Raw genomic sequence first — 27082 nt, forward strand, 5'->3', positions numbered from 1 at the left:
AAGTGTATCATTTGTACATTTGGTAGGGACTCAACAAATATAATAAGGTAGGACTTTAATTTCAATTTTTAAAAAAGGGAGAAGGAGCTTAAATAATTTCTGATATACTCATACAGTTGAATGAATAGACATAGTCGATAATGGTGTGTGCCAAGATACACAGCATTGTTGGATTGAAAGGCAAAGTGCAGAGGTCTCTTATGTACGTAGAGAATATCCTAGAATGGGGTATATATGAAACCAACGCTGGTTACTTTTAGGATGGAAATAAAATTTGCTTTCCGTCATGTGCACTTCTAAATTCTTTGAATTTTTGTTTGTATGTTACTGTTATTCAGATCTATACTTGTAATTCCCAAATTGAAAATCACTTGAAAAGTAAATTTGGTAGTAAAACATTTTCTGAATGGACGTGAGGCTATTTATATTTAGTCTATTTATATTTATTTTTATTTATTTATTTTTAACTTGGGCCCATTTTGGTTTCAAACTCATGGCTCAAGCAATCCTTCTGCCTCAGTCTCCCAAGTAGCTGGGATGACAGGCACACCACTGAAGCAAGCTATTTATAGTCTTTCTACTACTGTGAATGTTCAAACTTTATTTTGCAGAAATAATCTGTTTTATTGTGAAGAGTCATAGGATGCAGTTCCCATTAAGGGTGTTATATGTATAGTACATGGTATCTACAGAGTGTTTATTTTCTAAAATCCAAGAACTTTTAAGTTCTAAAATGCATTATCTTCAAGATTTCGATATAGGACTAGACCTATAATTGAAAAGGAGAAATGCAAACAAAAAATTAGTTTATCAAAATGAAACTGGAGTATTAACAACTGAAATGTAATGCATGTGAAGTTACTCATAAATTTGTAGATGTTAGTATGAATATGTTGGATATGTTACTAAACACTGATAGCTCTGTTTGCCTTCCCTTTGCTAGGAAGAAAAAACAGATAGTAAGAAGACGGAGGAAAACATAAAGACAGATGAGCCATCAAGTGAGGAAAGTGATCTAGGTGAGGAGTCAGTAGTTTGTATTTTTAACTTTATGTGATCCTGTGTTGATTTTTATAAAATTAACTGTATCAGCAGTAATAAAGATACTAAGGAGCTACAAATGAAACTCAGTCTTCTAATAGCCACACTTTAAAAAGTAAAAAGATGATATATTTTAAATTAATAAATCATACATTGGTGTAAATATTAATATCCATGTAACAATCATAAATTATATAAAGACTTATTTTTCTCCTGGTTCATATTAATCCTTCAGAATCAAGAGTGTATTTCACATATGTGATATCACTCAATTCAGATGTTAGATTTTCATTGGAAATAATACAGACTTCATGACATTTGCGTTTGAAAACGTTGGGTCACATCGAGTTGTTCTAAACATATATATATTTTTTTTTTTGGTAGGATCTCCTGTGTAGTTTAGGCTAGCCCTGAACTTACTGTGTAGCCCAGGGTGGCCTCAAACTTGAAGCAGTCCTCCTTCCTCAGCCTCTCAAGTGCTGGGATTATAGGCATGCACTACCACACCTGGCTAAACATACTTTAAAATTTTTTCTAATAACTAATTGGAGTAACAAATTATTTTTTTTTAGTAATGGCATCCATGGTGGCAAAACTGGTTCATACTTAGTGTTGTTACTCATGCCATGAGGTTTTTTGTTTTTTTCTTTGGTATCAGGGATTGAACTCAGGTCCTTGTGCTTTTGAGGCAGGCAGTGGAACCACTGAGCTAAATCCCCAGCCCATGCCATGAGTTTTTTTAGGCCTAATTAATAATCGGTGTATTAAATTAAAATATACCCTGATAATGGGCCAGTTGTTTATGTCACAGAACCTATTAAATGCTGAAGAAAAATATTTGCAGTTTTTCTAATTTGAATCAGGTAATTTTTTTTTTTTTAAAGAGACAAGGTCCCACTGTATAGTTTGGGCTGGCCTTGAATTCATTGTGTATTCTAAGCTGGCCACAAACTCTTGGTGATCCTCCTGCCTCAGCCTCCCCATGGTGGGATTTCAGGTTTGCGCCACCACACTTAGCAAATCAGTTCATCTTTGATATTGTTAGAAAGGTTATTTGGAGGGGTTAATTGATGATCTTTCCAATTTTTTGTGAAATGCCTTTTAGTCTTATAATTTTCATAATTGCAATAATAATTTTTTACTAGTGCTCCATCAAAAAGCATTTTATGTACACAGATCAACCTATTTCATAATTAGACGAGCTCCTTTTTTTGGGGTACCGGGGATCAAACTCAGAACCTTGCGCTTTCGAGGCAGGTGGCCGAACCACTGAGCTAAATCCCCGGCCCAAGCTCCATTTCTTTTAAGATGGATTAAAATTGTTTTTTATGCTCTTTTGAAAGGATGTGGTCATTCAGTTATAAGCTGAGTTCTGGAGATCTAATGAACAGCTTGATGACTATAGTTAACATGGTATACTTAAAATTTGTTTTCATCAGGAAAAAAAGAAAAAGATGGTAGGCTGATGTATACCTTTATAACAGCAACTCATTCGATGCTCAGGGGTGTGGATTAGTGGCTGGGTAAGGCTCTAGGGCTCTAGCTTCAGTCCATAGTACCCCAAATCAAAAGCATTACATTGTATGTCTTAAATATATACAATGTATGTTAACTATGCCTCATTAAGAAAATAAAAAAAAAGGAAAATCTTTTGGAGAGATACTAATTCTGATTTTAGTTGACTAATGTTAAAGTGTTTTGAGGCCGGGAGGGATTTAGCTCAGTGGCACTGTGCCTGCCTTGCAAGTGCAAGGTCCTGAGTTTGATCCCTGGCACCAAAAAAAAAAAAAAAAATGGTGTTTTTATATATGTTGTTTTGTTCTTTAATATGAAATTTGCATTATACTTCTTTTTGGTCCTTACTGTTTGTTTTGATGTGTCCCCCCCCCCCGTACCAGCAGTTGAACTCAGGACCTTGCGCTTGTGAGGCAGGCTTAGTGCCATTGAGCTAAATCCCCGGTCCTGGTCCTTGCTGTTTTGGTTATAATACTAGCCTTAAAAAAAAAAAAATAATAATAATACTAGCCTTGAGACTTGATTCTGTGTCAGTAGTATGTTTTTATCTTAAAGTAAAATTTGTTCATATTGTTTTTAAAAATGAAAGTAGGTATATTAAAAAGTTTTAATTAGTACTAATTGATTGTTAACTTATGTTATCTGCATAAAGTATTTTGTAAAACTACATTGTAGTACATCATTATGCAGAAAATTATTTGAACTGAATGATTTTGTTGACACTCAGTGGTGTTTATGTGTAGCACTACAACCCACACTCCATTTCCTCTACAATCCAATGAAAAGTATTTGACGTAATGTGACAGTAAAGTGGTAGTCTTATGAAAATGGTGAAGTTATATTTAATAGTGAGATATTTACAGCACTTTAATATTTAAATAACAGTTAAAATACTCATTTCAGTTGCACTGTCCATAGTTCATCATTTTTTAGTTTTTGGCAGGGCATGGTGGCACTGGGAGGCTGACGTAGAAGGATTGCAAATTCAAGGCGAATCTAGGCAACATAAATGAGTTCAAGGCCAGCCTGGACTACATAACATGACCCTCCTCACAAAACCAAGGAGAAGGGCATTTATGATAATTTCATATAGGTTGTGGCTACTATATTGTACAGCACAGGTCTTACTGTGATTTTTCTCAACTTTGGCAGAAATCGACAATGAAGGTGTAATTGAACCAGACACTGATACCCCTCAAGAAATGGGAGATGAAAATGTAGAGGTAAGTTCAGTGACTTATTTTCTGCTTATTGTAAGGCATATGAAGTTCCCTGGTGTTGGAATTACTTTATGACATGACTTTTACAGGAAACGCACTTACTAAATCTTTCACTGACTGAAGACATTTAGCCAAGCAGGTTTTTTTTTTTGGTACCAGGGATCAAACTCGGGTCCTTGCGCTTGCGCAGCAGGCAGCAAAACCACTGAGCTAAATCCCTGGCTAGCCAAGCAGTTTATTTTGCTACCTAAAATATTTGTAAAACTTCCTGTTTTTTTTAAGCCATATTCTCTAGCAGTATCTGAAATCTGTTTATATTTGCTATACCTGCTCTTTAAATTTCTCTCTAGCTTGACTGTTAAGCTGTAGAGTCCACCTAAAGTATATATCTACAGGTAAAATTGCCTCTTAATGGGGTATCTGACGCTACATTGTTTTCCAAAATGGTTTGTCACAAAGGGCCTTTAAAGGGTGGAAGTTTGTCCTTGAGAGCTGGGACTTAGAAAAATTATAGTTATTACCGTGGTTAGTGGTTCTTCAGAGTTGTGGCACATTGACATATAGTTTTAAAATAGGGAGATGGAGGGCCGGGGATTTAGCTCAGTGGTTTCGCGCCTGCTGCGCAAGCGCAAGCATTTGAGTTCAATCCCCGGTACCAAAAAAAAAAAGGGAAATGGAAATTAGAGAAAAGTGTCTAAAATAAGCTTGTGGCTAATAAGAAAAAAAGGTTCAGAAAATATTAATTGTAATAGCAGCTTAAAAGATTTGTTGGTATTCTACACTTTTTTTTTGGTACCGGGGATCAAACTCAAGACGCTGAGCTAAATCCCTGACCCTGTGCACTTGATACCATCAGCTTTTATCTTTATCAGTCTTGTATGAAATAGTTATGTTCTCATAGCTTTAATTTGCATTTTCCTGATTTCTGATTAGATTGAGTATATTCTAATATCTTAGTTGTTCACATGCATGTGTGAAGTTTTTTCCTCGATTTTTACACTAGGTTCCTTGTCTTTTTCTTGCTGATTTCTAGTTCATTTTACTACTTTGGACACTAGCAATTTTTATCTGTGTTACATATATCTTATTTGTGGCTGTCTTCACTTTCTTATGTTGTCTCAATGAACAGTATCTTTTAATGCAGTTAAATTGTTACTTTCTTTTTATGCTTTTGTTACCTCAGTGTTATCTTTGCTGTAATAAATTGTTTTCCCTTCTGAAAATTTTATGTTTGCTTTCCACCTGTAATTTACTTGGAGTACCATTATTGAAGAATTCTTTTCCTCACCAATGCTAAAATAATAGTTTCCATATATGACTGGGTCTTTTAGGGGCTGTCATTCGGCTTTTGTGTTTTCCATATAAAGTTTAGGACCAGATGTCACGTCTCCTTTTTTTAAAAATTGGGTCCACCTGCCCCCATTAGAATTGCATTAAACTTAAAACAAGATAGGGGGAGGATATAATTCCCTCAAGTTGACATGAACTGTCTAGAAAATGTATGCTTGTTTTTTGAATGGGATTGTTTTAACCTCAGTGTGCTGTATTTTGCTTGGGATTTGTTGAGCATCTTAAATTCTAGGGTTGTAGCATTCTTTAGTGCTGGAGCATTTTCTTCTGTTATCTTTCAAATGTCACATCTTCCCCCATTCTCTGTTCTCTTATTCTGGAACACTGATTAGACATATGTTAACCTTTTTTACTGTAAAGCTTTATCTATTTATTGTATCACTATGCTGACTGTGTCTATCCTGTTGGTGATTGAATTGGAATATTTATGGTTTTCATTTTGAAACTTTTGCTGAAAGTCTTGGTTATTTCTAAGTCTGTTGCTCTTTACTCATTTTCAGAGTTTGCATTTATTAAACACATTAAATGCTTTGTTGGGTTTTTGCTAGTCATATTCTTTCATTTTTTCTAGCTCTTGTCCACAGTAGTACCTTGATTACTTGTGTGTGTGTGTGTGTATGATTTTGACAATGAGTCCTTTAGAACTTCACCTGTGGAAAGTTTGAGGTCTGGCTAGAAAGTAGGTTCTTCCAAAAAGAAATATATTTGCTTCTAACAAAGCTCAGAATTGGCACTACCAGCTCAAGGGCCACTTTAAATTGTCAGGATGATATTTTTATGTATTTGTTTAGTAACCAGGTAATGTGGATCTGCAGGTGAATGAACAGTCTGGCTCGTGGTTTTGAAATTTTCAGGAGAAATTTTTTTTTCCTCTTCTGCATTTGACTGACCCTTTGTGTGGGACAGGTTTATTTTTGATTTACAATTATATTTGCCTGTGTAGATATTTGGAGCTCAAGACTTATTTGGGCAATGTCTGGTTAGATTGTCTACTTTCTCTTCATCTGAATCTTTACTTTGCCTCCAGTGTCCTGCATTTCCCTCAAAAAAAAAATTGTGGGCTGGGGATTTAGCTCAGTGGTTCCCCTGCCTGCCTTGCAAGTTCAAGGTCCTGAGTTTGATCCCTGGTACCAAAAAAAAAAATTGTAAGGTGCTAGATTTGACACTGCTAAAAGGGTGGAAGCAAATTGAACTCTTGGCTACCTCACTGAATTTCAGCCTTCATCCAGTCTTGTTTGAAGATATCTACATTGTTAGAGCAAAAATGATTTGATTGCTTTTAGACTTTTCAGGGTATCATATGCCAGTGATGGCTGAGTGTCAAACTGCAACCCCAAACCCTCATTTTTGCACACCTGTAATCCCACCACTCAGGAGGCTGAGGCAGGAGGATCCCCCATGAGTTTGAGGCCAGCTTGGGGTACATAGTTCAAGGCCAGCCAGGAGTACATAGGAGACCTTGTCTCAAAACCCACTTATTTATCTCAAAGTGCCGACACTACAATTAAACCCGAATACCGAGGTTTTAGTTTAGAAAAAACCAGCTCTATGTTAATATCTTTTGTGTTAAAAGAAAAACATGCTAACAGGTATGCTGTAAGTTTGCCACCACTGATGTATGCCATGCTGCCTAAGCAGAAGTCTTCTTTTGTTTGTTTTGGTACTGAATTGAACTCGGGAGCTTGAGCTTTTGAGGCAGGAGGCGGATCTTTTGTTTTGAGACAGGATCTCCTTATGAGATTTAGGCAAGCCTTAAATTCACTGTGTAGCACAGGCTGGCCTTAAACTCAAAATGACCCCTCCCGACAGTCCTCTCAAGTACTAGGATTACAAGTGTGTGCTACCATACTTGGCTAGGTCTTTTCTTTCTTTTAGTAATTTTCTAAAATTACCCTAGCTTTGTATAGAATGTCTTACTATCTGGTAAAAATGTTTTTCTTAAAATCTTAAAAAATTTTGTCAAAGGAGTTTTGTTGGAATTGCTTGCATTTATTAAGTTGAAGGTACATTGAAATATGCACAGTCATCTCTTTTCCATGAACATGTTACATATCAAAGTTTCTTGAAGTCTTTTTTTGTTCTTTAATAGAATTTTAGGTTTTTCCCCCATGAAGGTCTTGTATGATCTTAGAAACTGCACTTAATAGTTTCAGTTTGTGGTGTGGCTAAGTTTTTGTGGAATGTGTATGTGAGTGTCTGTGTGCTTGCCAAGCTATATCCTCATCCCTGTTTTTTGTTTTGTTTGGTTTTTTTGAGAAGGTTTTGCTGAATTGCCCAATTTAGGCTTGAATTTGCAGTTCTCCTGCCTCAGACTCCCACAATGCTAGAATTACACCTATGCATTGCTCCATTCAGCTAGGAACTCTGGTTTTTGTCTTTTGTATATTACTCTTGCACCTGACACCTTTATTGAGTTATCTTCCTAGCTCTAATAACTTGACAGTTGCTTTGGATTTTCTAGATAGTTTGCACCTTTCCTTCCAATTCTTAGACCTCCCTGTCAACTCATTCTCTCAATGAAATGCCCAGCCTCTCCACTTAACTATTTTACACAGTTGTGATTATAAAGTGGATATAGTTAACCGAACTGCTTCTGAACTTAGCATTTTAGACAAGATGTTTGCTGTAAGTTTTTCTTCCAACTAACCCTTGTGCTGCCAACATCTTCTATTTATTTTGTCTAGTATAGGTGCTGAGTTGATTTTTATGGAAATAAATGAATGAGACCTTTCTCTTCTGAGGATTCAAGCTTAAAAGGAATTAGTTTACATCTTTGAGAGGAGATTGGGTTTGATATTTATGGATAGCTATGAGGGAGGTGGTAAAACTACAAAGTAAAGCAGCAACATACTTTGGAGATGATGGAGCAGTGCTTGGTTCAGCACCATATATACTAAAATTGGAGATGGAGCAAAGCAGAGGTCATCAAGGGCAGCGGGAAGAGAGTAAAATTTGTTTAGTATAAAAGTTTCAAGCTTGCCAGGCATGGTGGTGCATGCCTATAATCCCAGCACTCGGGAAACTGAGACAGGAGGATCGCCACGAGATTGAGGCCAGCCTGAACTACAAAGTGAGACCCTGTCTCAAAAAAACTAAGTAAATGAAAGGTTCAAGCTCATTCTGTGTAAATTACCATGAGTTATTATTATCCTCTTTGTTTCCTGGAGACAAGTGAATAATAAATGAAAATGTGGGTTGTAACTAAGTCCAGATTGCTTCCTGTTCTTGCTTTCTCTGCTACTTCTTTTTTATTTTATTTTTTATTTCATTGGTACAGTTTTGGTACACATAATGATCACATTCATCATAGAGAATTTGTACCTATACATAATATAGCCTGATTCTTTTTTCCCCCATTCCTGTGCTACTTCTAAGATAATTCTCTATTTCTTGTCAGATAACTGAGGAGATGATGGATCAAGCAAATGAAAAGAAAGGGGCTGCCATTGATGCTCTAAATGATGGTAATTTTTTTCTCTTTGCTTCATATCTATATAGTGTGAATGTTTTCTATTGCAGTGATTGTTAAATAGTGGGAAAGTTGAAGGAAACTTACATTTATTATTTTAGTATACTGGAGCAAATAGTGCCCTATTATCCAGCCACCTCTTTTTATTGATAAAGAGGCTGAAGTCACTGAGTTTCAGTAACCTTTCTTCAGAGCTTGGACAGATCCTGGTATAACTCACAGGGTCTGCCTTCCTGAGGGTGTCACTGGTGTTAAGTCCACTGAGAAAGTGTTAGAAGATGAACAACTTTTCAAAAATGAGTGATGACCTGTAAATTTTACATAATAATACTCTTGACAGATGGTATTTCTAGACATTGAACACTTTTTAGTTCTTGTATGTTAGATCTTCAGAATATTCTGTCAGAATGAGAGGGTTGGTAGTATAATGTGTAGTGTTTATTCAGTTTTAATTTAAAAGCCATTATAAACTCAGATGCCGTTACTACTACCAGTATCATTTAATGTGAACCTCTACATAGTGGTATGACTAGAGTGTCATTGAGTTGCAGTTAAATATATGTCATCACAAGGCTGATTTTTTGCATTTGGACTTCATGCATAATAGATTGGGAAGATGACTTGAAGTTTATTTTAGGATGAGTTCAGTATTGCTGTCCAAGTTGGCAAACACATTCACTTCTTTTTTTGTAATCCTACCACCTTCTTAGTTTAGATCCTTATCACATGCTTTACTGTTTTTGTTGCCATTGCATTAATAGTTTGCCTACCTGAAATTCCTGTTTTCTTTACTAAGAACTGCTTTATATATTATTACTTTTTTGTAATCTGACCATTTGTACAGACTTTTTTGTTTGAGACAGTCTCACTGTGTAGTTCAGGCTGGCCCTGAACTCACTGTGTAGCCCAGGCTGGCCTCAAAATTGAAGCAATCCTTCTGCCTCAGCCTCTTGAGTGCTGAGATTAACGCTTGTACTACAACGCCTGGCATGTATATACATTTTGAAGATCTTCATTTATACCATGTCCGCTTGCTAGTCATTCTCCATATTTCACCTTCTCGTCTTTGTTTTCTCTCTTTTTTTTTGGTACCGGGGATCGAACTCGGGTCCTTGCGCTTGCGCAGCAGGCAGCAAAACCACTGAGCTAAATCCCCAGCCTTTGTTTTCTCTTTTTGAATAATAATCTTCATTCCTGTCAGATCTCACTGTTCCTTTCCTTGTGCTTGACTACTTCTTAGCTGTTTTTTTTTTTTTTTTTTTTTTTTGGTACCAAGAATTGAATTTAGGGCCTCAAGAGTCCCAGGCAGGTGCTGTACCTCTGTGCTACATCCCCAGCCCCTTAAATAGCTCTTTGTCACCGTTTTTTTTTTTTTTTTTTTTTTTTTTTTACAAACTTTAATTCAGATTTAACACGTATTCCCAGCTAGTACTCTTCCTAACTAATCGTTTTCTATAATAACCTTAATTTTCCTACCATCTAAGATTACTATTTATTCAACATTTATTTACTACCCTGAATGCCAGTTTAATGTTTTTGTGTACATTATTTCGTTAGAACCTCATACAAACTAATTTTTAGATTAAAAACCTGGGGGTTTAAAAAGGTTGTGACTTGAGCTAGGGATTTAGCTCATTGGTGCTGTGCCTGCCTGACAAGCATGAGGTCCTGAGTTCGATCCTTTGTACCAAAAAAAAAAAAAGTGACTTGCACAGGATCTTTGCCATGTTGTCACTTAATTTATTATTTTTATCACTCATTTTGACATTTTAAAAATTGTTTTACCAGTATTTAGTGATGAAAATGAACCTACCACCTCATAAATCATGGTTTTGTTTTGCTGTCTTTCTAAGCTCCTTACTCATTTATAAATTTGATCTAGTTCTAATTTTAGAATTTGTGCAATTTTTACAGTATCTAAGTGATAAAACAAGCACTCTGAGCCAGAGATTATGAATTCAAGCCCCCCTGGAGTTGGTAAAGGCATTTTCACTTGCAGAGACAGGAATATAGTTAAAGATTGGACTGTGCACCAGAGTTCAAATTCCAGGTCTGACACTTAACTGTGGCTGCTTTTCCATAACAGTTGCATCTTTGAGTAGTTATGACAGACTGTGGTCTGCCAAGGGTAAAATAATTATTGTATGGCTCTTCCAGAAAGTTTGCCAACTCCTGAAGTAGCTAAATAAAAATGAAGGAGGAACCTTTTATTTGGTTGAGAAGGTAAAGATGGGAAATTAGATTTGGAGATGGGATAGGAATTTAAGGGTTCAGGTTTTTGTTTTTTGGTGTTTTGTTTTTAGTCTTGCTAAGTTGCACAGGCTGCGCTGGAACTTGTTATCCTCCCAGAGTGCTGGAGTTAAAGGCATTCACCACCACATCTGGTTTATTTTCTTTTTTGTGATTCTGAGGATCCTCTCACATGCTCAGCAGTTACTCTACCACTGAGCTGTAACCTTACGCCTGGTGCTGTTCCTCTTTTACTGGGTTTAAAGAAGAATGTAAAAGACTTAATTGGATAACAGATCAAGTTATTTCATTAATATTTTTATCCTCTAAATATTTCTCAGTAATTTTTTTTCACTTTAGGTGAACTACAGAAAGCCATTGACTTGTTCACAGATGCCATTAAACTGAATCCTCGCCTGGCCATTCTGTATGCCAAGAGAGCCAGGTGAGAACTCTAAATAGAAAAGCACCCCTGGTGAATAATTTCTGCTCATTTGTTTAACTACAATTCCCTGGTAATGCCAAAAGGTCTTATTGTTTAAAATGGATATTTTTTAATAATCAGTCATATTTTTTTAGTGTCTTCATCAAATTGCAGAAGCCAAATGCTGCCATTCGAGATTGTGACAGAGCCATTGAAATAAATCCTGATTCAGCCCAGCCGTACAAATGGCGAGGGAAAGCACACAGGTAAATTAGTGGAGTTTAATTATTTTCAGAACTCTGTAAATATATTTTTGCTGATTTATTTTATTTATTTAGATACCAGGATTGAACCCAGGGCCTTTTTATTTTGAGGAAGGGTTTTGCAAATTTGCCCTCCAGGATGATCCTTTATCTTAGCCTCTTAGAATGCTGGCATTACAAGCATGCACTAGCACTTCTGGCTGGGTTGTTTTGTTTTTTGTTTTGTTTTGCAGTGCTGGGGATTGAACCTAAGGAACAGTGAACTTATCCTCAGCTTATAGTAATCATTCCTGTTGGCAAAATTTAGTGTTACACAAATGAATATTTATGTTTTAGCGATGAAATTTATGTCTTGTATGATTTAAAAAGCTCTATACTTCAGGTGTGTGTATAGATGAAGATAGATGTTCTTGTGGACAACTGTGTTAGGTGACTCAGATAACTACTGATTTTTATAAAGATGTGTCAAAGAGAAAGGTAAGAAGTTTAAATAAATCTTATTAATGCTATGTGGGATAGGAAAATGTCACATGTTTTAGTTGAGCCTTTTGAATTCCCACTAGTCTTCAAGTATGCCTTTTGGTATAAGATAACATAGGCTCATCTTGAACTTTGTCTACGGTAGAATTATTAAACCATTTTCCCAAGAAGCTATCATTTGTTAGTGAAAACTAGGATTTGGGGAGTAAGGTGTATTCATGGTATGTCATTACTGACATTCTATGAACAGTGCTAGCCAAAAACTTCTTTCAAATTAGCATTTTAATGAAAAAACTCAGTTTTGTTGATATTTTCAATTAAAATTTAGCATTTAATGTTTTCCTTTTTGTCATTTTATATTTTTCACACTTGTCTCATATATGCAAAACCTTTGACCCTAATATATTTATTTACGTAGTCCTATAATATGAATGAGACTTTTTATACTTAAGTCCTCCAAAGTTTGAAGGGTTCTTTTTTTTGTTTTTGGTAGTTCTCATCCTTAGGACATATCCCACTTAAAATAGTTAAAATAACTTAAAAAGTTACTTGAATTCATTTCTGTTTGTTATCCTTGTGGTATAGTTAGCCTTTTATTTCTGTTTTTGTTCAGGTTTGGGATTTATTTTCATCTTTTCTAATTTTATTATTGTTTGAATAAATAATATCATTTAATTTTATCATTTGAAGAGGCAAAACTGAATTAAAAGTATACCCATAGAGCTCTCATTTCCGTCACTGTCCCCTGCATCCCATTCTCTTACCTACCCCTGCTAGCCTTATTTTTGAGCTCCCCCCCAATAAAGTGGGCACATATGCATGGTTTTTTTTTCCTTCTGAGTACAAAGAAAGTACCATCCTAAATATCTATTATGTCAGTCTTTTTGGTGAGTTGAAAATTATTGCTGGCAAAGTATGGTGGTGCTTACTTATTAGGCTGAGGCAAGGAGGGTCGCTGTGAGTTTGAGGGCAACCTGAACTACATAGTGACATAGTGAGACCCTGTCTCAAAAAATTAAAAAAAAAAAAAAGACTGCTCTACTTCCTATTTTTGATGTCTTGTTCTGAATTAAGAGAGTTACTTATTTGTATTTTTTGAGACAGGGTTTTGCTATTTATTCCACCCTAGCCTTGAACTCATTCTGTCAGGCTTTCATCAAACTCATGGTATTTACACTGCCTAGCCTCCCAAGTGCTGGGATCACAGACATGTGCCACCATGCTTGGCTTATATTTTATCTTTTAAACATTTTTTTTTAACTAGGAGAGCAACTTCAGAGTTGCCATTGAGGAAATATAAACTCCTTCAAGTTTTTATAGAATTAGGCAACACAGTAACACAGTATTGAATTGGTTGATGAAATGTTATTAATATGTAACGCAATCTAGGACAATCCTTTTTTTATCCGGAAGAAAGATCATGCTACTAGAACGAATGTGTGAAAGACTTAAAATGAGCGTCTATCTGTTTCAGACTTCTGGGGCATTGGGAAGAAGCAGCCCATGATCTTGCCCTTGCCTGTAAACTGGATTATGATGAAGATGCGAGTGCAATGCTGAAAGAAGTTCAGCCAAGGGTATGTTCATGCAGAGAAAAGGAAACTCACTGGTTCAAGGACTTGAAATAGATGCAAAAAAAGATTTAGAAGTTATAATCTAATCACTGAACTTTGTACTCTTAAAATCTCAGTAAGTTTTTATGCTTTCGTTTCTTATGCTGTATTAGAGCAAGCTCTATTACTTTGTTTGCAAAACCACAGTGGAAATAAAACTGGAGCATCAGAAATGGAAAAGGCAGGTTTCTAAGGAAAGAACTGGAAAATCTGCAAAATATGACCCAAGATCACCTCTGGTTTATCTTTCTGTACTATAGGTGTATATAGTACAACCACTTTAACAAAACACGAGGGCCTTAAAGTTATAAAGATTCAACCTTTTAAAAGGGGAATATTGAATCCCAAATCTGGAACAGTGATGGCACACCTTTTAGACTTGAGTGCCACACTGCAATCTAAAACCCCACTTTATTTATTCCAAAGTGCAACACTTACAATGAAACCTGAATATAGTACTAAGGTTTTAGTTTAGAAAAAAAACTCTATTCACATCTTTTGTCTTAAATGAGAAACACAGTAACATGTGTGCCATAGGTTCATCACCACTGATCTAGAATATTCTAAGATTATCATGATTCTATTTAGAATTATTAAAATTGGGCTGGAGATTTAGCTCAGTGGCACTACGCCTGCCTCTCAAGCGCAAGGTCCTGAGTTCTATCCCCAGTACCGGGGTAGGGGGAAAAAAATAAGTAATAAAATTTAAAAATATATATAAAATTTTAATATATTTGTGTGTTTCTCCTTCGTGGGAGATTATGATTTCAAAAAATTATTCCCACGGTTTTGTTTTGTTTGTAGTGCTGGGTATTCAAGTCAGGGGCTTGTGAATGCTAGGCAAACTCTTTTGCTGAGCTGCATCCCTAGCCTGAAGACTAAATGTTTGTGGCCTCCTCCCCCATTTTATGGATGAGGAAACTTAGATTGCAAACAACTGGTGTGTGTTTCTGATGTCTGCCTTCCCATGGCATACATCACTAATGATAATTTTCCTACTGACTCACTGTAATTTCTGAATTCCTAACACTACACAGCTGGTAGACACTACTAAGCAAGAATTGTCTTGCATGAAGAGCCTATTTCTTGTCCTTGAGCTTAGACAGTTGTTTGAGGAGTATAACATTTCTAATCATGCATCCCTCTTTTGTTTCACAGTGTTTCATGCACCTAATATTGGTCTTGTTTTTTTTTTTTTTTTTTTTTAAATATTGGTCTTGTTAAAGCCTGAGTTTATGTTAGGTATTTTTCTATAATATACATCTGTCTCTTTTTTTGTACCGGGTATTGAACTTGGGACGTTGTGGTTGCGAGGCAGGAGGGAGCACCTCTGAGCTAAATTCCGGGGCCTTGACATTTTTTTAAAGTAACCACATACTGAATTAACTCTCCACAAAGAAAAGTTACTCTTAACTTTTATATTTACCTTATCTAATATTTGGAGCAACTTACTTTCTGTGGCTCTTTTATTCTAGGCCCAGAAAATTGCTGAACATCGGAGAAAGTACGAACGAAAACGTGAAGAACGAGAGATCAAAGAAAGAATAGAAAGGGTTAAGAAGGCTCGAGAAGAGCATGAAAGAGCCCAGAGGGTAATATTTCTTTGTTTCTTTTGATTTGCAGTGCTGGAGATTGAACCCAGGCCCTTGTGCATTTAAGCAAGCACTCTGCTACTAAGCTACATCTCCGGCCTACCAGAGGGTAGTTTCTATAGCTGACCCATGAAAAGGCACTAAAGTAGATCAGATTTTTAGGGTACTATTTTAATTCCTAGGTTCATTCTTCTTTATAATATTTCTCTAAAATCAAAGTTTGGAAGGGGATATAACTAAGTGCGGGGTTTTGAGGATCTTTGCCCAGAATTATTTTAAGATTCCTTCAGTTGCAACAGTGGATTCATGGCTCTTAATGAAAGATAATGAGCCTGGCACTTGGTGGCACACACTTGTAATTCCAGCCTTTGGGAGCGTGAGGCAGAGGATCAGTGCAAGTTTAGGGCCAGCCTGAGCTACATAGTGAGACTCTGTCAAGAAAGAGAGAGGGGGAGGGAGGGAGGGAAAGAGGGAGAGAAGAGAGAGAGAGGGAGGGAGGGAGGGAGGGAAAGAGGGAGAGAGGAGAGGGAAGGAGGGAACTTTTGAAGGGGGATAGGTTATGTCCTTTTGTCTGGTATAACTTTTTCATGAATTTGATTGTATCAGTTAGGGGTAGGCACAAACTTCCCTGCATGCCCATTATATAATTTATTTCTTTTTTTGTTTTAAAGGAGGAAGAAGCCAGACGACAGGCAGGGGCTCAGTATGGCTCTTTTCCAGGTATATTTGAAGAAAAAGTAAAACTATTAGTACTGTAAATAATTAAGATATATTCTGATTTTGGAGGCTCAGGTGTGTGTATGACACACAGATTGATTTATGTACTAAATATGTTTAGTACCATTGGTCCCTAGAACACAGAAAAAATTAATCTGGAAAGTTTTATTCTTATTAAAAATTTTACGTTAGTGGAAATATAGTGCATCTTTCTTCACAATTTGAGAGGTGTACCTTTTAATTATAGCTTCCATTTTACTTTATTATTATGATGTTATCTAATTATTTCTGAATTACCATTATTGAATTATGTTCTATTAAACTGGTATTTATGAGGATACCTTCTAAAATACACTATATGGACATTATTTGGAATTATTAGGCATAAAACGTTTTTTAAATCCAGTATTAAAACACATTCTCTTAAACTGGGCATGGTGGTGCATGCCTATAATCCCGGCACTTGGGAGGCTGAGGCAAGAGTATCACCATAAGTTGGAAGCTAGCCTGGTCTACCTAGTGAGGTCAAGGCCAGCTTGAATTACAAAGCAAGACTCTTGTCTCAAAAAATCAAACAACTGAACAAATAAATTTTAAAAACCAAACAAACACACATTCTCCCTTGCAAATGTTGGGATCAGAAATTTCTGGCCAGACAGACCTTTGAATGGTACCAAGAGACTAACAGGCAGATATGAGAGGGGAAAGCAACACAGAATAATTCCTGAATGAGGCAGTGTAAGATTTATACAAAGGCCAGGAGGACATTACAAAAAGTTTTTTTTCTAAACTCTTCTAGCTGTAATGGTAGATGCAATCTTAGGCAAGATTTATAGCTGGGCATGCTGATACATACCTTTAATTCCAGTATTTGAGAAGCTGAGGCAGGAGGATTTCTGCAAGTTAGAGCCCAGCCTGTGCTACATAGTGCAGGGGTAGTCTGAACTACATGGTAAGACCCTGTCTCAAGAAAAAAAAAAAAAAAAGATTTATAGAGCCCATTTATGGTTATATGCCACAGCTAGAACTTAACTAGGTATTTGGTCCAAAGCTAGAAAATGTAAACTTTATTCTACAATATGCACTCAATAATTTTAAAAGATAAAGAACAAAATAACATTTAGCTCATACCTTATGTCTTTAAAATAACAAGTACTTTTGGTTTAGAAAATGACCACTAATGTGGACTAGAACTAGAGATAGTATTTTATTATCTAAATTTGATAAGTCAGGCTAATAATTTTTTTATGTTGAAGAATTAATTTTTCAAAGCATTGGCATCAGTAGGAGCTGTAAGAGAAGCTAGAAATTTTCAAATCTTAGATCTCTTCATATGTGATTATTTATGGCCATGTTTGAATTAACCATTGAGCCTGGTAGAAGTGATTGTTACATATGTTTGCCCCCACCCCCCACCCCCTTACTGAGGATGAAACTCAGGACCTTGTGCTTGCAAGACAGGCACAGTGCCACTGAGCTAAATCCCTGGGCCTGTGTTTGCTTCTTTTTTTTATTAGGGATTTAGAATATATTCATCTTATAGAATATAGACTATATTAATGTTACTATAGAATATAGTATAGAATATATTAATGGCTCTATAGAATATATAGAATATATTAATATATTAATATTAATGGCTCTATAGAATATATTAATGTTACTTGTTTTTCCCTTTATGGTGCCTCTGTAGCATAATAGTGATTTCAAAGTTTTCAATGGACATATAGTTTATTTTAGTAAAGAAACAAATAATGTGGGAATATAATCTAAAAATGACTGGGAGAATGAAAATCCTTTTTGCCAGCAAATTGTTCTCTCTAAAGAATAGTTACCAGGAGTGCATGTTAAAAGTGCTCATTTCGAGGGCTGGGGATATTTAGCTCAGCAGTACCATGCCTGGCTTGCAAGCGCAAGGTCCTGAGTTTGATCCCCAGTACAAAAAAAAAAGTGCTGATTTTTAGTATTACATTGAGAGATTATTTCTGAGGTATGAATCAGAAATCCATAGATTTTTGTAACACAGATAGTTTTGGGGGGAATAATTCCTGTAGGTCAATATATACAGAACTGATGAAGTTAACTTTATATTGAAACTGGCAAATAATATTTAAGAAAGAGGAATTAAGAGATTATTGAAATGCTTTTTAGTTTTATAACTGAGGGACTATTGGCTCTTTAGTTTTAAGCTACAGTCTGTATCTTTTAACTATAATCAGATTAGAATATTCAGATTACTTTGTGTTTAGTGGCACTCTTGCTCTGTACTTGGGTGTGTGCATATTTTTAAATCAGAAGAAAACCATGTATAAGACTTGGAAGTACTTGGGAGTACCTGGTTGGTGTCATACAGTTCTTTCCTTTATTCCTGCAGGTGGCTTTCCTGGGGGGATGCCTGGTAATTTTCCAGGAGGGATGCCTGGAATGGGAGCTGGCATGGCAGGAATGCCAGGGCTCAATGAGATTCTTAGTGATCCAGAGGTTCTTGCAGCCATGCAGGTAAGACTGAAGAAGAGAGTTGGACTTTAATCACTGAGGCGTGTCTTTCAGATTTGTGTTATGACAGAGATCACTCTCTTAGCCGTTTTTTAATTTACCTAAGTTATCAAATAGCTAATTTTGTTAGTGTAACAGTCATTTCCTTTTTGGAGTAAGTAGGTTAAGTTTTTAAGAATTGGTTTTGGTATTGCTAATTGTGTCCATTTGTTCATTTTTGTTATCAGTATTTTATGTGCTTTCTTCATCCAATTCAAGTGAGTTTGAACCGGGGATTTAGCTCAATGGTTCCACCATGATCCCCGATACCAAAAAATAAAAGTTGGAAATCAAGCGAGTTTGACTTTGAGAAGTGCACGTTAATAATTACACTTCAGACTGTCTATACTCCAGTTAATTTTACCATGACAAAATTATAAACGTAAGGAGATTGGATTTGGGGTACTAAACTTAATACAATGGGATACTTTTTAAATACTAAAATAACAAATTCTTTCTTTGCAGGATCCAGAAGTTATGGTGGCCTTCCAGGATGTGGCTCAGAATCCTGCAAATATGTCAAAATATCAGAGTAATCCAAAGGTTATGAATCTCATCAGTAAATTGTCAGCCAAATTCGGAGGTCAAGCGTAATGCTCATCTGACAAAGTCCTTTCTGAAAGAAAAACAACCTAGATCACTTAATGGATGTCGCAATAATACAAACCAGTGTACCTCTGACCTTCTCATCAGGAGAGCTGGGGTGCTTTGAAGATAATCCCTGCCCCTCTGCACCAAATGCAGCTGAAGCGTTTTACAATGGTTTGCCATTAGGGTATTCATGCAGATAATGTTTTCCTACTAGGAATTACAAAGCTTAAACACTTTTTAAATCTTAAAAATAATTTAAAGCAAATTCAAAGGGTTTATTCTTACATTTTTCTTTGTTAATCATTTTAGATTTTTCCTTGAAATTATTGGGCAAGGAAGATACTTAAATATGGGAGATCTATGGATCTAGTGTGAGTGAAACAAAGTTTTTGGTGGGAAGCAAATCTCATTTAAGTAGATAAAGTTTGAGTTGGTTGTATGGTTACTAAGGCATTTTGATTTGTCTTTTTAAAGGTTTTTCTTTTTTTATTTCGAAGATGATTTATTTCAGTATAACTATTGGGACCACCAGTATTTGAATATGACGTGGATAGGGACTGGAAGTACTGGTAGGGCAGCAGCAGTCTTACACAATATTTTATATAGTATATACCCTTGTACAGTTTGCATTTAAATCTTACACTGTGCTAATAAGGTGATTTTTTTTTTCTTCAGCCACAGAGGAAGTTGGGTTATTTAGCTCTATTCTTATCCAAAATATCAAATAAATATTTCATATTATTTCCACTTGGGGACATATGGGAGTATGTTTCTTTTTATATATCTGTTTAAAAATATCTTTCATCATCAGAAAATGACCAATTCTATTTGCTTTCTGCTTGTATTTTCCCCTCTAATCTTGAGCTAAAGTTTATCTTTTTTTCACTAGAGTCATCACTGTTATCATCATTCCCAGTATAATTGTGCAAGCATATTTAATGTTGGGTTTAATTTAATATGTAGTACATGTCAGGTAATACCCATAATAGGTGTAGTTTCTTGGCCATGGAATTGCTTGTTTAAGTGTCATACTTCAGTCTGGAAAAATCTTGTTAAATCAAGACATTGGAAGGAGAAATTCCCTTTGGTGTTTCTCTTAGGAAATACATATTGTAGTTATAGTTTATCCTGTAGTATTCATCTTTGTATTTGAAGAGCGTATGATTTGAATTAATTAATACACATATAGGGAGTAACTGCTTGATGCAATATAAATTATAAAAGAGATGAAAGCCACAGTTATTTGCTTTGGAGTTGTTGGCACTATGAAGATTCCGTATCCTATTCAGCTCTTCCTTAAATACTGCAAACTGTACACTCGCATCTGCTCTCTCCTCTTTCACCTGCAAGAGTAAAATGATAAATTTCATAACGTACATTTCCAAATTACTACGTATTTGGAATCATGTTTATTCAGGTTCTAACCCTTTGCTGTACACAAGGAGGAAAAATTCATTTGTTACATCAATGAGGAAGAGCTGTGTGCTAATGGAGCATGCTTTCACAATCTTTAGAAACACCCACCATATATATACTTGGAGTTGAGCTTGCCAGTGTTTTTTTTGTTCATGTGTGTTCTGCTTTCTTAAAATCTTCAGTGTGTGCTGTGCTTAACTCAAGACCACTTTGTTCTTGGACTTTACTATATATGACCTAACTATATTCTGATACTGCAAATACCACCATAAATGGGTAAATGTAAAATTGCTCTTCTGAAAATGTGTCCTGTGCTTCTTGACTTCAAATTCCTCAGATATAAAATACAGTCTTTAGAAAGATTCAGTATCATTTCTAAAACAATGTTGTTTTTGTGCTCATGATGCTATAAGGAGGAAAACAAACAGGAGTTTTCTGCTTAAAAATATAGTTACTGGATATTTCTAGCTACATTAAGAATAAAACATGGTTTAAAACTGGATATTGACTCCCCCCCTTTTATAAGCATTTATTCTATTTTATATCCCTAGGATTCACAAGTTATTTGCTGAGCATAGTAAGCTATAGATTATTAAGCTTGTGAACAAGGACACTTGAAGATACATTTACCTAATTTTGTATAGGGGTGCACTTTGCCTTTTTCTTTGTGTGTGCGTGTGTGTGTATGTGTGTGTGCTGGGTGTTCAACCAAGAGCCTCACACATGGTAGGCAAGCTGCCTACTACTGAGCTGTATGTCCCCAGCTCTTTATGTTAAGATCTTGCCAAGTTGCCCAGTCTAGCCTCAAACTTGTGATCTTCCTGCCTCAGGGTTTCAAGCAGCTAGGATTATAGGTATGTACCATCAAGCCAGTAGCTGCCCAGTGGTCAGTAGTTCTGCCATACTTGACAAGTAGTTTCTTTTTATGGGACCAAAGGATTTCCTTTGGTCCTCCTGTAACAACTTGAAGACAACTGGAGAAGTCAGGGAAACATGCTGAGATCCTGAAGCCAATATGGAATTAATTTTTGTTTTTCTTGTTAAAGGCCATATTTAGCCTGAAGGACAGGTGGAAAAGTTAATAGCTGTGTGGTTGTGTGTCCAAAAACAAATGAGGTTTCAATTTAGCAGTCTGCCACACAAGGAAATACTACCTTTGTAGGGTAAAGCTATAAATTGGCTAGTACTATACCTTGAGTTAATGCACTGAGCTTTTTTGCAGGTTATCAGGGAGCAGTGCTTGCCTGTGCCAGCCACTGCTGTAATCAGTTTGCTAATCTGATACTATAAGGATAAGTATTTTTATCACCACTTTACCATTTTAATGAGGAAACTGAACCACTTCTGTAAATTGCCTGGATTAGGGGTCTCCAGGAACCAGCTGCACAATAGGAGGTAAGCACAGGTGAGTGAAGCTGCATCTGCAGCTCTCCCCATTCCTTGCATTACTTCCTAAGCTCTACGTAAAGTCCTCTCAGGGGTGGCCTTAGATTCTAGGAGTGACCACTATGAACAGCTAATTGGAAGGACCTAGGTTGTGTGTGCTCCTTAGAAGAATCTAATGCTTGATGACTGGTGGTGGAGTTGAGGTGGTGATGCTAGCAGCTGCAAATAGGAAGGAACAACACATTTGACTACACAAAAATCATAATTGCTTACAGACTTGTATCAAAATACTACTAGGCCAGGCATGGTGGCACACACCTGTGATCCCAGCACTCAGGAGGCAGAGGCAGGAGGGTCGCTCTGAGTTTGAGACCACCCTGGGCTACAAAGCGAGACCCTGCCTCAGAAAAAAAAAGCTACTAGTGACAAGCTGCATATGGATGGTTACAGGCTTTGTAGTGGCAAGTGGGTTGATGTACTTCAGTTGTACATTTGGTTGCATGCCTTAAGTCAGAATCTTATTATTTACAGCTTTGTCCCATCTTTACTACACTGCACACTTAGTCTTTCAGTTTTAGTAAGCCCACAGGCAACCCCTAACCGAAGATGAGTAAAAGTCCCTGGAGAGACTGAAGAGAGAAGGCCCAACAATGAGACAGCAAAAAATTCTAGGACTGCCAACAAAAAGCTACACTCATTCCCTGTTCATTGCAAGAGGTCACTCAATTTTCCGAGGCTACTTTGTATATAGTATGTAGTAACTGTCCAATGAGACATAAAACCTTCAGAACTGCTTACCACATGAGACCATGCACCTTGTATTACAAGGCAAGCGTTTGGAGTTTTTAAAAGGAAAAAAAATTAAGGCCACCACTTCTTCAAATGTTTGTTCACTGAAACATATTTGGTGGCTGACTCCATTGCTAAAGCTAAGAAGCCTCTTACTGTTGGTGAAGATTTGATCCTGCTCGCTAAGGGCATTTGTCATGAACTTTTAGGACAGTCTGATTCAAGAGGTGGCATGTATTTCTTTTGGCTAGCACCATAATTGGATGAATTGAGATAAATGACTGAGGAGGCATGAGGTAGAATATCCTGAGATTGCCACAGAAGCACTGAAAAGCCTGTTTCTGTTTCCAACATCCAATTTTTCCGAAGCAGGGTTCTCTGCAGTAACAACCAAAATGTGATTACAGACTAGATGACATAAGCAACACATTTTGGATGTCACTGCCTCCCATCAGTCCCCAGATGGGACAGTCTAGTTGTAGGAAAATAAGCTTAGGGCTTCCACTGATTCTGCAGTACAGTGAGCTGTACAATTATTTCATTATACATTCCAAGTAATAATAGAAGTCCACAATAAATGTAATGTGCTCTAATCCTGAAACTACCCCCTGCCCCATCCATTGAAAAACTTCCCATGAAACCCGGCTATGGTGCCAAAAAGTTTAGGCACTACTGACCTGGATGCATAGCTGTTTATTAGCTGGGATTCTCAAATACTCAGACTTGTAACTTCAAAGGTCTTCCTAAACTATATATACTCCACTGTCCCTGGTGTGCAAGTGTGATATAGAATTGTTAATTTGGAAGTTGAAAACAAATTACATTTGACTGGGCTTGGTTAAATAACATTATTATGTGTGGTGATGTGTACATCCAGTGGGACTTTCTCTGAATAGTAAGGGACATGTTGGCACAATTGAAGTGTTTAGTCCACTCAGACCCAAAAATAAGGACAAGAAAAAAACTAAAAACTTTAGGTACAGTAATTCTAAATAGTTGATTTATGTGCCAACATTTACAACCAAAATAGTAAATGAGCAACAAATATAAATAACAATAGCTATTAAGCTTTAAAAGCAACAATATGGCCAGTCGACTTGCTAAGTTGAAAGTTTCAGCAATAATTCAATGACAACTTGTTTTGTGCTGGTGGAAGTTTAGTTTCATGATATTTTTCTTTTTTTTTTTTGGTACCGGGAATTGAACTCAGGACCTTGTGCTTTCAAGGCAGGCAGCAGCACCACTGAGCTAATCCCCAGCCCAGCTTCATGATTTTCTATAAGATTGTTTAGTAATCAACTGCAATTTTTTTACATTCAGTGAAATCTTCACATGAAAATTATAGTTTTAAATGTTACAGAGGGGAAGCAATAAATTGAGTTAGTATAACTATGTGGTACCCTGGAAGTCTAGGGATCTGATAAGTAGTTTACTCAGGTCACTAGGATACTTTCAGATTAAAAACTTGACCAACGGGCCAGTATAGAAGCAACATAAATGAAATGGCCAGTACTAGCTAGGTTTCTTTAATTGCTGATGTATACAGAATGGCCTGAAACTTTTACTACACTGTTCATGTAGTATCAAGGAAGTTGATGTTTATGCATAATTCCCTTTTCCTCCTCTCTTTCTCCCTCAACGTCACTCCCTCCCTCTCTCCCCTCTCTCCCCTATCCCCCCCTCCCCCCTCTCCCCTCCCCCCCCTTCCTCCCTCTCTCTCTCTCTCTCTCTCTCATCTCTCTCTCGACAGGGTCTTACTATGTACTTGAGGCTTGAGCCGCCATGCCTGGCCAATTCCGGTATGCTCTTTTTCTTCTTTGGTACAAGTTTACAGTACCTAATGATTGCATTCCTTATGAGCTCATAAATGTGCATAATACATCCTAATTCTTTTTTAGCCCCTTCCTCCCCCAGTCCTGTCACTAAAGGTATTAAATACACTGGTACTGAACCTCAGCTAAGAGATAATGACCAGGGTGAAGGAGCGTTCACATCCATGAGGAACACTCAGAATTACAATATGAACGAGGTTAAAGGCTGAACACTTTCTAACATGGTAAACAAGGTTTTTAGGGGGTTTTTTTGGTACCGGGGATCGAACTCAGGACCTTGTGCTTGCGAGGCAGGCGATGGCACCAGAGCTAAATTCCCTGGCCCAGGTTTTTAGTATTTTTATAAGATAGGTTTACATAAATTATGTTTTGTAATCCTCACAGCGATTGGGGGTTGGTAGTAACATTGTTATTCCTTCTGCAAGGGAGGAAGCCACTGAAGTTACATGACCTTCATACTACCCAACTACAGTAGTATTACACTATTCATTTTGGTTTTTTTCTTTTTTTTGGCACTGGGGATCGAACTCGGGTCCTTGCGCTTGCGAGGCAGGCGGCGGAACCACCGAGCTAAATCCCCTGCCCGATGTTCTGTTTCTCAAGTTTTCCTCAAACCACATCCCAGGGATTTTCAGAAGAGAAAACCGTGCTCAGCCATGTTTCCTGTTGACCAAAATGTGACCTCCAAGGTAGAAAAGATGGCCCGGGTGTGGTGGTGCATGTCCCGGCTACTCTGGAAGCTGAGGAAGGAGGATGGCGAGTTCCAGGCCAGCCTGGCCAATTTATTAAGATCCCGTGTCAAATGTAAAAAAGGGCTTGGGGGTATTGCTCAGAGGTATCGCGGTTGCCTACCAAGTGTAAGGCTTTGGGTTCCACCCGTAGGGCGGAGGTGAAGGATGGAAGGAAATGAGGTGAAATCGCAACGAAACGAAGGCTAGAGACAACTCATTGATTTCATCATCTCAGCTGTCACCAGAACGTCCACTGGAGGGAAGTGGGGAAAGGACACAGGAATTTCTGAGGTTCTCAGTGCAATAGTCGTGATGTACTACTGGCCAGGTTCTGGAATATTAGCGAACTCCTGTCTCCTCCAAGACCCAGAGTACCCGCTCTGGTGCCATTGCACAGCATGGAACCTTGGTTCCAGGCGCCCGCCAGCACTGCATTGCCCCGCCCCACGCACGCCCGGGAGCCAATCCGCGCTCGGGGGCGTTCCCAGGGCCTCTTGGGCTCTCCGCAGCGGCTCTGACAGGCTACTGAAGAACCGGAAGTGGTTCCTCTGGAGGAAGCGGGAGAGACTATGAGGGTGGAGCTTGTGGTGTTCACGCCCCATTTCCCGAAGCTCCTTCCTAACTCACCTGGCAGCTAGCTGACTGTGAGAAAAGAGTGGCTAGTCTTCCGGAAGCCGCATCAATGGCCTCCGTGCTGTCCTACGAAAGCTTGGTCCACGCAGTGGCAGGAGCGGTGGTGAGGCGGGGTCTTCGCGCCCAGGCCCCAGCGAAGTGTGAGGGCATCCCGGATCTAGTCTCGGGATGCGGCTGGGGGTGGGCCTGAGAGGGGGACCGTGTGGGTGAGCTCTGTCCGGACTAGGACCCAGAGAAATGGGCCGTAGAAAGTTACTGGAGAATTTGGGTTGAGTGCCGACACTCATCTCGTGCCCTGGCCACCGGTCTCCTAGAGACTACATAAAGACAGCGGTGGTCACACATGCCCAGAGGGAGTCGGGGCGGTGGGGGGGAGAAAGATTATTGTTGTTTTCTTTCCCTTTTGAAGTTTAAAGCCAGTCATTCCTAACACCTCACCCCACATCCCACCCCCGCGCAAACTAACTTTGCTAAGCTGGGCTGCGGGGAGAACCTGAGTGTGAAACTATGTTGCTCAACCGTAAACTGAATTACAGCTACTTCACACACTTCCCACAGTCAAGTTGTAATATCCAGTAGGCTATCTCTGGCGAGTATTACGGGCAGAAAAAGGATTTGAAAAATATTAAGATCATTGTTGCTCGTCATCACACATGCGGTCATTGTGAGGCATGGGCCTGTTTTGGGGGCTTGTGGGTGTCTAGGTTGCATTTGACACCCTCCCTTTTTCCTTGAAGATTTTTTCTGTTTTTGGCTTGAGTAACTTTCTTCCTCTGGTTCTTCTCTTCTTCTGACTGCTCTTTCTCATATCCTTCATTCTCAACAGCTGTTGGAGTCACTGTGACTTCAGAGGAACATCAGTGAATCATCTCCTTTGGTTCCCAAAAACTTCACTGAGAGCTCATGTTCTGTGTAGTCTAAATTTGAGTTGAACTTCAATTCCATCATTTGTTAGCTAAGTGACCTGTGAAACTCACTTTCCTAATCTGTAAAGTGAAAGAAATTATACCTCCCTCTTTTGGTTGTTTTGAGAATTAGGTGATAGTATTTGAAAAAAGTGACTTACTCAGGAAGCCCATTTCATTCGGTTCTCCAGAAAAGCCTTTGAGCCAGTGTAAAGGCATTGAAATGGAGGCTTGATTGACATTTTTCTGATGGTCATGGAGGCCGGTGTGTCTTGAGTGGAGGGAACAAAAATGCAAAAAAGTTTCAAGGGACCGAATTGTGTGTGCCTTTATCTCAGAGTGGGAAAGAGC

The 27082-nt window shown here is 37.7% G+C and overlaps 2 protein-coding genes across 7 annotated transcripts in view; both read left to right on the forward strand.

The window, feature by feature from the left end:
• The window catches only part of St13 (ST13 Hsp70 interacting protein), a 52084-nt gene extending 31127 nt beyond the window's left edge, over positions 1-20957 (forward strand). For all 3 annotated transcript variants that reach the window (XM_087213851.1, XM_087213852.1, XM_004845535.4), the window contains 10 exons: positions 944-1019; positions 3709-3779; positions 8524-8590; positions 11185-11269; positions 11404-11514; positions 13466-13568; positions 15080-15196; positions 15868-15916; positions 18288-18412; positions 18914-20957. In XM_087213851.1, the coding sequence (XP_087069977.1) occupies positions 944-1019; positions 3709-3779; positions 8524-8590; positions 11185-11269; positions 11404-11514; positions 13466-13568; positions 15080-15196; positions 15868-15916; positions 18288-18412; positions 18914-19042 (933 nt within the window). In that variant the 3' untranslated portion in view covers positions 19043-20957. The remainder of the gene's footprint in view (positions 1-943; positions 1020-3708; positions 3780-8523; positions 8591-11184; positions 11270-11403; positions 11515-13465; positions 13569-15079; positions 15197-15867; positions 15917-18287; positions 18413-18913) is intronic.
• Positions 20958-25753: 4796 nt separating this feature from the next.
• Slc25a17 (solute carrier family 25 member 17) overlaps positions 25754-27082 on the forward strand; it is a 61212-nt gene continuing 59883 nt past the window's right edge. Inside the window, exon 1 of one of the 4 annotated variants that reach the window (XM_004845538.4) lies at positions 25754-25929. In XM_004845538.4, coding sequence (XP_004845595.1) covers positions 25876-25929 — 54 coding nt within the window. In that variant the 5' untranslated portion in view covers positions 25754-25875. Of the gene's footprint in view, positions 25967-27082 lie in introns of all 4 variants that reach the window. The other 3 variants (XM_021258942.2, XM_021258941.2, XM_087213857.1) reach the window with 3 other exon arrangements.

The sequence above is a fragment of the Heterocephalus glaber genome, unplaced genomic scaffold, assembly GCF_053883595.1.
Source record: "Heterocephalus glaber isolate CG9 unplaced genomic scaffold, H.glaber_assembly_v1.0 deba00001444, whole genome shotgun sequence".
Taxonomy (NCBI): domain Eukaryota; kingdom Metazoa; phylum Chordata; class Mammalia; order Rodentia; family Bathyergidae; genus Heterocephalus; species Heterocephalus glaber.